The sequence below is a fragment of the Quercus suber genome, unplaced genomic scaffold (assembly GCF_002906115.3).
Source record: "Quercus suber isolate HL8 unplaced genomic scaffold, Cork oak 2.0 scaffold_686, whole genome shotgun sequence".
Taxonomy (NCBI): domain Eukaryota; kingdom Viridiplantae; phylum Streptophyta; class Magnoliopsida; order Fagales; family Fagaceae; genus Quercus; species Quercus suber.
Window position 1 is genome coordinate 244,650 of NW_027070127.1, and position 14,372 is coordinate 259,021.

General features: G+C 36.2%; 1 protein-coding gene and 1 pseudogene across 1 annotated transcript; one reads left to right on the forward strand and one right to left on the reverse strand.

Moving 5' to 3' along the window:
• Window positions 1–3,913: 3,913 nt before the first annotated feature.
• On the reverse strand, window positions 3,914–4,637 carry LOC111998807 (trihelix transcription factor ASIL2-like; annotated as a pseudogene).
• A 5,225-nt stretch (window positions 4,638–9,862) lies between these two features.
• On the forward strand, window positions 9,863–11,268 carry LOC136064423 (uncharacterized mitochondrial protein AtMg00810-like). Its single transcript, XM_065766154.1, has one exon. The coding sequence runs from the start codon at window positions 10,066–10,068 to the stop codon at window positions 11,266–11,268; it is 1,203 nt and encodes a 400-aa protein (XP_065622226.1). The 5' UTR covers window positions 9,863–10,065.
• The last annotated feature ends 3,104 nt before the right edge of the window (window positions 11,269–14,372 follow it).

Here is a 14,372-nt window from a genome sequence, read left to right on the forward strand (position 1 = left end):
ATCTGAAAAAAGATCTAAGACAGAGAAGGAAGACAGGGAGGTATGGAAGTGAGAGAGCTCAACAAAGAGGCAATGTTCCCAAAAGACAACATTGCAGGAGATACGAAGACGATGAGAGTCAGGATCATAACACCGATACCCTTTTTGAGTTTCGCCATAGCCAAGAAAACAACAAAGTCTTGACCGAGGCTCAAGTTTGTTATGCTCATGTGGCTAACGAAGAATGAAACAAGCAGAACTGAAGGAGCGAAAGTGGTGATAGTCTGGAGGTGACCCAAAAAAGTGCTCATATGGAGTTTGATTTTGGATAATAGGACTTGGAATGCGATTAATAGTATAAACAGTATGAATAGCAGCTTCACCCTAAAAAGGAGTAGGAACTTCGGCAGAGAAAAGAAGAGCACGAACAGTGTTAAGAATATGACAAAGTTTTCGTTCAGTTCTACCATTTCGCTGAGAGGTACTTGGACAAGTTAGTTGATGAATAGTGCCATAGGAATGCAAAACAGCTTGGAAAGCATATTGAGTGTATTCAAGAGCATTATCAGATTGAAAAATTTTGATGCGTCTGGAAAACTGAGTTTCAACTATTTTTGCAAAATTAGAATATACTTCCAATAATTCAAAGCGATATTTCATATTAAAATCCAGCTATAGCGAGAGTAATCATTAACAAAGACAATAAAATATCGAGACCCACCAATACTAGAGACAGAGGAAGGCCCCCAAACATCAGAATGAATAAGGTCAAAGATATCAGTGGAAATTGATTCATTAGTCTTGAAAGACAAAACTGGTTGTTTTCCTAACTGACATGAAACACAATCAAGATTTTCTGTAGACACTGAACCTAACAAACCTCTAGAAGCCAATTGTTGTACTCAAAAGGAAGATGCGTGACCAAGACGAGCATGCCAAAGTGCAAGGGAAGGAATTGAAGAAACTATAGCAGCTACAGTAATAAAAATAGGAGCAACAAGTAGAAGGCGAAGGTTGTTCATGGGAAACATACGCCCAACTCTAGGACCGGTTCCAAGCTCTTGTCCCGTCCTTGGATCCTACACAATAAACCCAGAATAATCAAATATAATGCGATAACCCAACTTAGCTAATTATCCCACAGAAAATAAGTTGTAAGAAAGGTCAGAAACATTAAAGACCCCAAGAATCGAGAGGTTGGAGGTCGAAACAGAACCTATATTATGGCTAGACATAGTGGAACCATTTGCTGTGTGAATATTAAGAAGGTGTGGTGCAGGTTTGAGTTCAGAAAATAAGGACGAATGAGGTATCATGTGATTGCAACAAGCGGAATCCATAAGCCAAGAGGAAGGAGACATACTAGATAAAGTTTAGAGAGAAGAGGAATAAGATGCATTACCAACCATATGAATGACATTTGCGATGATGTTTTTAAGGTCATCTGTGGACATGGTGAAAGTGCGTCCTGAAGATTTAGACTGTGTAGAGACGGGAGCCATTGGCTGGACACTCTCAGTGTTAGCAACAGTAGCAGCAGAAATTGAAACAGTTGATTTGTTGCGACGATAGCAAGTCTCAATATTGTGGCCAAAACGTTTGCAAAAATTGCAAAAACGTTTGCTAGATTGTCAGCTACGATTATTGCAACAAGAAGAAGACCTGTCCTTATTCTTCATTTATAAGCAAAATATGCAAAAACGGACTGCAAAAATGAAATCTACGCAAAAAATTGGGTAACGAGCACCTGAATTGCAAAAATCAACTTTTGGCAAAAAAGTTAACAGTCAACCCTGGTCAAAGTCAACTCTGAAAGTCAATGGTCAACACTGTCTAGTCAACAGATGACGTCAGCAGGCTAACTAGGAGATGACGTCAGCATATGACAAGGTGATGACAACAGCTAGGGCTGATGTGGCAGAGCTGTTAGACGCATGTGGTGCGTGACACAGCAGAGGCTGCACGTGAGAGCGCGTGAAGGCGCGTGGCACTGTAATGGAGGCGCGTGGGAGCGCATGAGGGACAACCCAGATGTGTAGTGGCGCGTGAGAGGTGCGTGGAGCATGTGTGTTGTGAAACAGAACTTTTGAGCGGCGCGTGGGGGCTCGTGCAGTCTTCGATGGCTTCTAGGCTTCCACAAGTGTGTAGAATGGTGCAAGACGATCTCTGTGGTAGCTTCACAAACATAATCGGGGCAATATTTGCGGCGGTGATGCAACAGGCAGTGGTCTTTGTAGTCTGAAACTCCTCAACGACGGCAGCTGTAGATCCGGAACCTAAAGACAATAGTTGTAAGACGTCAGAGGTTCAACGGTGAGAGGCTGCGACGGCTGTTGTAATGGCGAAAGCGATGTTGAGAATGGAGTCACACCAATAAAGACAAGACTGCTAAGAAAAGGTTAGAGCAGTGGCTCTGATACCATGTTAGAAGTACTGAACGCAATAGTATTGTATTTCTGCTATCAAAGAATATACATGAGTGTCTTTATATAGGAAACATATGAGTGCAGTACAAGTAAGAATGTAGTACAAGAATGTGTGCTATACAAGTAATCTAATTGGGCCTAAAGCCCACAACACTATGCACGTTAACAATCTTGAAGCTGCACACGGTTGGCATGAGATATGCATGCATATATATAAAGTGTCATAACTATAGTAAGTACCTTGGCTCTTTCATTAGGCCATTTGGGCCATTACTTAAGTCCCTCAAGTAAAAAAAAAAAGGCTCTAAAATTTTGGAAAAGAAGGAGCAGTAGAAAAAAAAAAGTTTCAAATGAAACTCAAAAAAATTGGTATATTCTTATGATCGAAGAACAAAAAATTTGGTACATCTTAGTAAACATTAATATCCATTTTTTTTTTTTTGGGTCTAAACAAAATCAATTGTCCCAAAAATAACATCCTTAATCTCTAGACAAACCAAAATTCAACAAGATAAAATACAAATCCGATTTGAAAAATTAACCACAAAACAATAACAAATCAAAAATCTCAAATCCTTAAAATTTACTCATATTACAGTTTCTTATATATAGTAGATAAAGCAATTAGTACAATTGAGAATAGGTTTGAACAATTTCAAATATATGAAGATATTTTTGGTTTTCTATTTAACTTCACGAAATTGAAATCACTAAATGATGATAGTTTGCAAAAATACTGTCTTAATCTTGAATCATTTTTCAAACATGATGTTTATTATGATATTGATGGTTTAAATTTATTTTCAGAGTTAAAAGTTTTAAGAGAAATTTTACAAATAAAAGAATATACTCCAATCGACATACTAAATTATATGAAAAAGTTAGATTCGTTTCTAAATACATGCATTGCTTAAAGAATTTTACTAACAATACCTGTTATAGTTGTTTCTGCAGAAAAAAGTTTTTCAAAATTAAAATTAATAAAATCATATCTAAGATCAACAATGTCCCAAGAAAGATTACCTGGATTAGCCATATTATCGATTAAAAATGAGATGTTAGAAAAACTTGAATACAAAAATTTAAGGCGAAAAGTCACTTTTAGTCCCTACATTTTCAAGCGATTCCCATTTTAGTCCATACATTTTATTTTTACCGCTTTTAGTCCCTATCCTGAAAAACGCTTCTCGTTTTGATCTCTGCCGTTACATCAGAGACGGAAAAAGCTGATGTGGCAAACGGAATGAATAAATAATACTTATTTAATATCCACGTTGCCTAAATTAATAATAAAAAATGCCACGTTAGCATCTAAATTAAAAAAATTAATTTATTAATTTTAACTAATTAAAAAAATTAAAAACTAAAAATCGTATGAATTGAGATCTAAGTGTGTCTTGAACAAAAATAACAAGAACACAACTCCAAATTCAAGAACTCAAACCCAGAAATTCAAAAAAAAAAAAAAAACAGTAAATCTAAACCCAACCAAATCAAGAACAAAGCATCTAAATAAACCCATTAGACCTCTCCAAATAAACCCAGGTATTCATAAACACACTCCCCAGAATCAATCCCACACGCCAACCCGCACTCTTGCCTCGGCGACGAAGCCATTAACATATCCATCTTCTTAAAGTAGACCCATTTGCTAGAACTCAATCCAATGTCCTCAACTTTAGCCTTCTCTTTCTTGTACTTCCTCTTCAGCTTATCCAACATAGTCCTACACTGTAACTCGTCCTTCTCCATCTTCGACGCCTCCGATACCTTCTCCGCAACATCGTTCCAGTCCTCAGACCTCAAGCTCTTCCTCCCCAATTGGAGAAACCTGTCCCCCCATACCTCCAACAGTACAAACACCACGTGCTCATTCCAGTCAGCACCTGAATACAGAGGCTTCAAGCTCCTACTACTCCTCGGCATCGAAGCGAAGTCGAACTCGAACTCGGGAATTCAATTCCTTAGCTTCCTTTCCTTTGAGTGCCTGTCGACAAATTCACCTTCTCCTTCCAAATTCCGATAATACCCTTCTGGGTTTTTGTCGTCCAAATCTTCTTCCAACTCGATGTCGTTTTCGTCATCGTCGTCGTCGTTGTCTTCTTTGATTTCGTAGAAACTGGAGACTGGGTGAGAGAAAGGAGCATTGCGAATTGGATTTCTAGGGCGACGAGGTGGGTTGTATGGGTTTAAAGAATAGGGCTTTGAAGGGTACCTCGCGTCGTCTTCCATGAATCCATTTTTTTTTTCTGCAATAAAATTGATTTAGAACCAAACGAGCCCTAATTTTGATTTTCAGAAATGTTAGGGTTTTTGTTTTTGTAATTTGATGATGTAATTTATGGATTTTGGGTTGATGATTGAGTTTTCTATAGTGTTTGTTGATGATCTGTGGTCTAATTGGTGTTCTGTTGTTTTGTTGTTGATGTTGGATGATTTAGATGTTTTGTTCTTGATTTGGCTGGGTTTTTGATTTACTGGTTTTTTTTTTTTTTTTTTTGAATTTCTGGGTTTGTGTTCTTGAATCTAGAGTTGTGTTCTTGTTGTTCTTGTTCAAGACACACTTAGATCTCAATCCATATGATTTTTAGTTTTTAATTTAGTTTTTAATTTTTTATAATAAGTTAAAAATAATTAATTAATTATTTTTTAATTTAGATGCTGACGTGGCATTTTTTATTATTAATTTAGGCCACGTGGACATTAAATAAGTATTATTTATTCATTTCGTTTGTCACATCAGTTTTTTCCATTTCTGATGTAACGGCAGGGACCAAAACGAGAAGTGTTTTTCAGGATAGGGACTAAAAGCGGTAAAAATAAAAAGTAGGGACTAAAATGGGAATCGCTTGAAAATGTAGGGACTAAAAGTGACTTTTCGCCAAAATTTAATTAGTTAATTTGCATCTAAAAAGACAAGAAAAAGTAAATTTTAAATGAAATATATTATAATATAAAAATATTAAATAAATGTTAATTTAATTAATACATAAATATAAAGAAGACCTCATTTTAATTCTCGCCTTAAGCCCCAAAATATCGAGTGCCGGCCCTTGTAAGTACGTAGAGATGAACAACACATATATAATATAGTTTTTTTTTTTTTTTTTTTAGGTTGAAAAAGGATTGCATTGCCTTAAATTAAATAGAAGAGATAAGACAAAGTCTCTTATAGTACAAACTCGCTGAATCATAATACATCAATAAATTGATATAGTAGGCGGATTAGCAAAAACCATAAATTCCTATTGTTGATCTGCTCCATTCTTAGCTAGTTTGTTTGCACATTGGTTCGCCTCTTGGTAACCGTGCATAATCTTTACGCTCGGCTAAAGTCTTCTAAAATAGAACTACAGTGCAAATTTTATACATTTTGAGCAAAAAACATCCACATCAGTGGATGTAAAACTGTGTATATATTTCCATGAGCTACAGTACTCTTGTATATTTACACGAGTACTGTAGCTAGTGTATACATTAAAATAATATTATCATTGTACAATATAACCACCAAACCTAGTGTTACTAGCACAGAGTATTAACCAAAATCAACTGAAAATTAACCCAAAATCAACACAGAGATACACTTGATCAGAGAAAAAAAAAACACAGAGATACACAAACACACCCACACACAAACAAACCCAAACGGACAAACAACAAAGAGAGATCGGCACTTATTGGAATGATCGGTGCTTGACTGGAACGATCGGAGCTCCTGGGTCTCACTTGATCGGAGCTCGTGGGTATGAGTTTTGCCTGATCTGGTCGTGGGTATGGGTCTTGCCTGATCTGGTCGTACTTGATCGGGTAATGGGTATGGGTCTTGCTTATGGGTTGACAGAGATCGGCGTTGAAGGAGGCTTGTGATGGTGCATCTGGGTTGAAGGAGATCGGCATTGATGGAGGCTTGTGATGGTGCATCTGGGTTGACGGAGATCGGCGTTGATGGAGGCTTGTGATGGTGCTTCTGGGTTGACAAAGATCGGTGGATTGGAGAGGCGTTGTGGTGCTTGTGATGGCTGTGGTGTTGATGGAGTTCTTGCTCTAGTGCTTCTGGGTTTTGACCATGAGAGAGAAGAAGAAAGAAGAGGAAGAAAAGAAAGGGGAAATGGTAGAGATAAAGAAAAAGAAAGATAGAAGAAAGAAAAGGGGGTATTGGAAAAAGAAACGAGTAGGTAAAATAATATTAAAAAAGAATATAAAAATATTATTTATATAAAATGTAGTGTATAATAGATGAACTGATGTGGGTATTTTGTAAAAATAGATGTGTAAAATACAAAAAGTAGCTTTTTCTGTGTAAAATAGATGATAAATTTACACGAGCTGGTGTGGATGCTCTTAGCTAGTTTGTCTGCACATTGGTTCGCCTCTTGGTAACCGTGCATAATCTTTACGCTTGGGATTTGTTTCGTCAACTGCTTGCAATCCGAAATGAGGATAGAGTGAGCAGAGTTATTTGCACATGCTACCCAATAATATAGTTTTTTTTTTTTTGGGTGAAACCAATAATATAGTTATAAACTTACCTTTTTTTTTTTTTTTTTTTAAATTACCTAAAAAATAAAGAAATGATCGAATATGAAATCCTAATGGACCAAATCCCACAAATTTTGTACCTTTGATACGTTGTATCTTAGGCCTCTTACTTAATAAGAATAAAAAGTATGATTGAGCTGCTAGGCTAAAAATGATATTAATCCTTGAATGGAAGTATGGAGCATTGAACATTAATAAGCCCAATCCTATACAGGTGGGCTTGAATTGAACTCCTAGTTTCATGCATATGCGATTACTAAAACTAACCCTCCAGAGAACCCGATGATCACCAAGCTAATGGCTAAAGCAGAGATTTGGTAAACACCCTCGTCATTGTTCAAGTGACTAAATTCAAGCAAGAATATCATAATCATAATTAATTGTTTCTTATATAAATTTTAGAAAAAGCAACAGCGAAAATTCATTTTTACAGAAATAATTATTTGCGCCACCTATATATAATTAATATTTGAAATAAATGCATTTACCACATTATTTTCTCTTAATGATTGACATAGCACAAATTTAAGCTATTACAATCTTGGTTCAAACTACACATGTTGTTAATTTTTTAGCAAGGTAAAACACTCAATAAGTTTTTATTGGATCTCTATTTTGGCAAATCCACTATTAAATTATATTAATCAAAATTTCAAGACAATGAAAAATTGATAGATATCTCAACTATAAAAGTTTAGATTTCAAGTTTATTGTTTTTTTAAAATTATGCATAAAAGATTAATCTAAAGATGGAATATTTAATAACATCCTATCAATATGAATTCGACACAAGTGTTAACAACATAAAGAATATGTAACTTTTTTTTTTGAGAAGTAAAGAATATGTAACTTGATGGTGAGGTTCCCGCTTATACAAAGATATATTTGCATTATATGTAAATTAAAACTTAACTTCTTGGTCTTTGTCTAACCTAATCTAACTTAGCACAATGAATTTAATGTTTTTTTAAGAGAAGTTTCATTCAAGAAAAGCCCAACGCTTACAATACTAAGGAGAGCTTTTCCCTCTTTTGCTCGTGTTTCTGCTCTCATTAATATTCCATCACTTTTCTTTTCCTGTATGTTTCTCTCTTAACTTGTTCTTTTCTCTTCAATTAGTATTTCCCAAGTTCGAATTACCATCAAATTACCCTCATCGTTGTTAGGTCAGCAAACAATGGGTAGGCTTGACTCTACTTCTTTGTTTCTAGAGATGTCATTCAACATTTAATGTTGGTTGTTGTCAATACTAAATAGAGAAAAATTATTGAATACTTTGAGAGTACCATAAATGCATACTCTTCCATTTCACATGAATTGTGAGTTTCACTATAAATTTAATTAATAGGACCCATAATTATGTAAAAGGGAAAAGTACGCATTTATGGTACTCTGGGAGTACCCAATAATTACCCGTGAGTAGGTAGCATCAATTAATGCAGATGTGAGAGCTACTTTTCTTCTTCTCTGATGTCCTTTCCTCTCAGCCTTACTCTGTCTTAGTTGTTTTTTCACAGGGGCCATGGCCAAGGTCGGAGCCAGAGAGTGAGAGGTGGCAATTACCCTCCTAGAGCTCCCTTAAAAATTCGTCTATAATGGCAGCTGCTCTATTTGAAAGTAGTTTGTCCGTATTTAATATCATAAGAAAAAGCACAGTTTATATGATTCATCGATGAGCTAGATGCAAAAGCTATAGTCACAATGCATCACATGATGCTTTATACAATTCATATCACCCTTGTAGTGCTTTGATCTCTGATTGCAGGTCCTTACTCCAGTCTTTTGAGGAAACTCACATCCACCACATTTACCCGAAGGAAATCAATTCGTGGACCTTTTGGCAAAGGGAGGACCTCGTAGTAGTGATAGTTTTATTTTGTATTTGCACTCCCCTCCCTCTGTTACGTATCTCTTATTTTCGGATGCTATGGGCATTTTACATCCAAGACTTTGTATTTCGTAGTTCTGTTTAATTAGATCCTCTTTCACCAAAAAAAGAAAAAGAAAAAGCACAGTTTGTCCCCCACACCATTCCAAAGTTTTTTCCTTGTCACGTTCATTTCTCCAATTCTTGGCAAATAAATAATTAAAATAATGAGTCCTATGAAATAATAATAATAATAAAAAAAGAAGAAGAAGAATTTGTAAATATTATACAAATTTTAAGCATAATATTTATAAATTGACGTGTTACCAATCATAAAAAGCGATTAGGGTTATTATACATTAACTTATTATGTTTTTGGAATCTATCAATCATGTTCATTATTATACCAGTTTGTAAAATTTAAATAATAAAATTTGTAGTGTTTTTAACATTATTCTAATAATAAACCCTACTTTTTGCTAAACACACCCCCCCAAAAAAAAAAAAAAAAATCATCTCTTCGTGTCTCCCGTAATGTTGTCTTTTGGAACATCGTCTCTTTGTCGAACTTCTCATTTCAGTTCCTTGTCTTCCTCCTCTGTCTTAGATCTTTTTCAGATGAGACACATATTCCTTCTGTAGCTGCTCCTGATCCTCCTATAGTTGCTCCTAATTCTGTTATTGTAGACTTCTCTATCCAACCACCAGATATCACTGATCCCTTTCCTAGTTCACCCTTTAATGAACAGGTGGAAGATGAACAGGTTGAAGACGAGCTACCCAACCCCAATCCTGAGCTTGGGTCTCCTGCTCCTGCTCCGCCTGAAGATCTTGCACAAGACATTCCACCTCGTCACTCAACTCGGTAAGATCTATTCCTGCACATTTACTTGACTATCATTGTTACACTGCTCTTGCTACACTACACGAGCCTCACACCTATCGTGAGGCTTCCACTGACCCTTTATGGCAGATTGCAATGAAAGAGGAACTTGATGCATTATCTAAAAACCATACTTAGGATTTGGTGACACTTCCTCCTGGAAATCTGTGGTTGGTTGTAAGTGGATCTACAAGATTAAGACTCGCTCTGATGGGTCCATTGAGCGCTACAAAGCTCGTCTTGTTGCAAAAGGTTTTACACAAGAGTATGGGATTGATTATGAAGAAACTTTTGCTCCGGTTGCCCGTATCTCATCTGTCCGTGCCCTCTTAGCTGTTGCTGCTGCCAGTAAATGGGACCTTTTTCAGATGGATGTCAAAAATGCATTTCTTAATGGGGATTTAAGTGAAGAAGTGTATATGCAACCTCCTCCTGGTCTCTCTGTTGACTCAAATAAGGTTTGCCACCTTCGACGTGCACTTTATGGCCTTAAACAAGCTCCACGAGCTTGGTTTGCCAAATTCAGCTCTACCATCTCTCACTTGGGTTACATGGCCAGTCACTATGATTCTGCCTTATTTCTTCGTCGCACTGACAAAGGCACTATTTTACTCCTCTTATATGTGGATGATATGATCATAACTGGTGATGACCTCAGTGGCATTCAAGAACTCAAGGCTTTTCTCAGTCAGCAGTTTGAGATGAAAGATCTTGGATATCTCAGCTACTTCTTGGGTCTTGAAATCACTCATTCTACAGATGGACTTTATATTACTCAAGCCAAGTATGCCTCTGAACTCTTGTCTCGTGCTGGACTCACTGATAGCAAGACTGTGGACACTCCAGTTGAGCTTAATGCGCATCTGACTCCCTCAGGGGGGAAACCATTGTCTAATCCCTCTCTTTACAGACGCTTGGTTGGCAGCTTGGTTTATCTCACTGTCACTCGTCCAGACATTTCCTATGCTGTTCACCAAGTGAGCCAGTATCTGTCTGCTCCACGATCAACTCACTATGCTGCTGTTCTGCGCATTCTTCGATACTTAAAGGGCACTCTCTTCCATGGTCTTTTCTACTCTGCTCAGTCTCCTCTTACTCTTCGTGCATTTTCTGATGCTGATTGGGCAGGAGACCCCACTGATCGCAGGTTCACCACTGGTTATTGCTTTCTTCTTGGTTCTTCTCTGATTTCTTGGCGAAGCAAGAAACAAACTCATGTGGCCCGCTCCAGTACTGAAGCAGAATATCGTGCCCTTGCTGATACCACATCTGAGCTCCTTTGGCTACGATGGCTTCTCAAAGACTTAGGTGTGTCTACATCCTCTGCTACTCCTCTTTATTGTGACAACCAGAGTGCTATTCATATTGCTCACAATGATGTCTTCCATGAACGGACTAAACACATTGAGATCGATTGTCATTTTATCCGTTTTCATCTTGTCCATGGTGCTCTCAAGCTGATCTCAGTCTCCTCTAAAGATCAACTTGCAGATATCTTCACAAAGTCACATCCTAAGGGACGCCTTCGCACTTTGGTTGACAACCTCAAGTTGGTCTCACATCCACCTTGAGTTTGAGGGNCAGTTTGTCCCCCACACCATTCCAAAGTTTTTTCCTTGTCACGTTCATTTCTCCAATTCTTGGCAAATAAATAATTAAAATAATGAGTCCTATGAAATAATAATAATAATAAAAAAAGAAGAAGAAGAATTTGTAAATATTATACAAATTTTAAGCATAATATTTATAAATTGACGTGTTACCAATCATAAAAAGCGATTAGGGTTATTATACATTAACTTATTATGTTTTTGGAATCTATCAATCATGTTCATTATTATACCAGTTTGTAAAATTTAAATAATAAAATTTGTAGTGTTTTTAACATTATTCTAATAATAAACCCTACTTTTTGCTAAACACCCCCCCCCAAAAAAAAAAAAAAAAAAAAACCTTTATGCCATTGACTTATACTGTAGAGCCTCAACTAAAATTTTACTCTTCCATCTCTTTATATTTTCAAAGTTTCAATTTTAAAGTTTTAATTATAAACCCAAATTTTAATGATTAAAAAAAAAAAATTGAAATCTACATAATTTTAAAAAGCATTCAAGTCATTGAGAAATTTATACATGTTTGAAGATATATTGTTGTATTCTTAAAATTTTTATATTAATTTATTTTCTCACTTTAATTTAAGTAATCAAATTACATGTTTAAACTTGATGTATAGATTAATATCTTAATTTGGCTGTTTTTAACTATGAGTTGATTATTTTTGATTTCTTTATTTTAATGATGTGAAATATATACTTGTAATCAATTGAGATTATGAAGAAATTTGTTCATAATAATGAGTCTAAATTGAATTCTAGCCTTTCTAGCTATAAAAAAATAAAGTAAAATTTACATTTATATTATATTGTGTATGATAATTATATTAGCATATAGTTTTTTATTTATTAATTTTGTTATTAATTACGTTCAAATTAATTTTTTTACTTAATTTAATTTGTCTTTTAATATTAAAAGACAAAATTAACTAAAAAAATTAATTTTGATAGAGTGGCCCAGTTAGGGCTTGTGCCACATGAATCTCCGGATAAGGAATATGCAGAGATCTTCTCGGTTAAACCTAGTGGGCTAACCTCCTTCGGCCTGTTGTTGCTGGGTCCATTCTGGTGGGCGGAAAGTTTCCACCGCACAGGTAGTTTCTGCGCACAAGACATGAGATAACTTTTGCTGTAACTTATGATGAAAAGGGTAAGAAAAGTAAGAGTCCAAATCTTCTGTCCCACTTTTCCTGCTTTACTCTATACTCTACCAATAAATATTTGCCACGTGTTCATCTAATTAATTAAATACTACTATTAATTAATAATTGTGTATTAATAAGTCAATAATGATAGTATTTAATTAATTAGGTGAACACGTGACAAATATTTATTGGTGGTGTATAGAGTGGAGCAGGAAAAGTGGGACAGAAGATTTGGACTCGAAAAGTAATGGGAAAAGACATAGAAATAGGAACGAAGCATCCTTTGTAATTTTACATGAAGTCTTCATCGAACAAAAGGCAAAGTGCAATGTAGAGTTGTTTACGTTCTTTTAACACGTCTACGACTACCTTTAGTTGACTCAAAAAAAAAAAACTACCTCTAGTAAACAAAACTGTCTTTCGTCTAGTGCTGAAACCTGGAAATCTCAAGTGCAATCCTGATCATGATGATTCATGGAAGTAAGTTCATTCAACTACTAGTTTATCTCATTGGGCTTCAATGCATGGAGTTCAGTTTGAGTGGCGCTATTCGGTGCATGGACAGTGAGCATGATGCTCTTCTCACGTTAAAAGAAGGCTTTAGGAGTGGTTTAGACCGCTTCTCTTCATGGAAGGCCGAAGAAGATTGTTGCAAATGGAGAGGAGTTGGATGTGACAACGTATCAGGTCATGTGACCAAACTTGATCTCCGTAGTCCAGACTCATTCAACATATTGCCAGGTGAGATAAATCGATCTTTGCTTGACCTACCATATCTGAGATATCTAGACTTGAGTCAAAATAATTTCTACTATAATCCAATTCCAGACTTTATTGGTTCTCTTCAGTATATAGAATATCTCAACCTATCTAATGCTAATTTTCGAGGACCCATTCCTAGTAGTCTTGGAAACCTCTCACACTTGGAGTCTCTGGATTTGAGTGGAAATGAATATTCTTCTTTAAGAGCCGAAAACCTCAATTGGGTTTATGGCCTTTCTTTTTTGAAAGTTCTTGATCTGAGTGGTGCTGATCTTAGCAATGTAGAGGATTGGCTTGATGCAATAAATATGCTAAACTCTCTGGTAGAGTTAAGTTTATTTTATTGTAAGCTTCAAAAACTTCCTCAATATTTGCATCCTGTGAATTTTACTTCTCTTCAAATCCTTGATCTCTCGCATAATACTTTCCATTCTACAATACCAGATTGGTTGTTTGAAATTGGCCATAGTTTGGTTTACCTTAATCTTTCAAGTTGTCAGTTACAAGGTCTGATCCCAGATGCTTTTGGGAACATGACTTCTCTCACCTCTCTTGATCTCTCGAGGAATGATCTCGAAGGTCCAATACCACTAACTTTAGGCATGTTTGAAAAAGAAAGTCAGCTTAATAAATCTTCATCACTGAGAGAGTTGTATCTTTCCAACAATCAATTGAACGGGTCCTTAGAGCAGAGTCTTGTACACCTATCGCAACTGGTTGCCTTGGATGTGGCTGGGAATAAGTTGGAGGGTAACATCACGGAAGCTCACTTAAAAAAATTTAGTAGACTGCGGGTGTTAGATCTTTCTTCAAACCAATTGGTGTTGAATGTGAGTTCAAGCTGGATTCCACCATTTCAACTTGAAACCATAGGGTTGGGGTCTTGCTTACTTGGCCCAAAATTTCCACAGTGGCTTCGTTCACAAAATAATTTTTCTTCCATTGATATTTCTAATTCCAGCATTGCAGATGTCGTGCCAAATTGGTTCTGGAACCTTTCTTCTAGGATCAGGTATATGAATCTGTCTTTCAATGGCCTCAAAGGATCTGTGCCAGATTTTTCTTCGCAACTCCAACTTTCAGTACTGGATTTGAGTCACAATTGCTTTTGGAGTCCCCTGCCTCGTTGCTCTGCCAATTTGAGAATATTGACTC

Excerpts from the sequence above, each read along its gene's own strand:
- LOC136064423 (XM_065766154.1), top strand. The coding sequence starts at position 10,066 with ATGGATGTCAAAAATGCATTTCTTAATGGGGATTTAAGTGAAGAAGTG.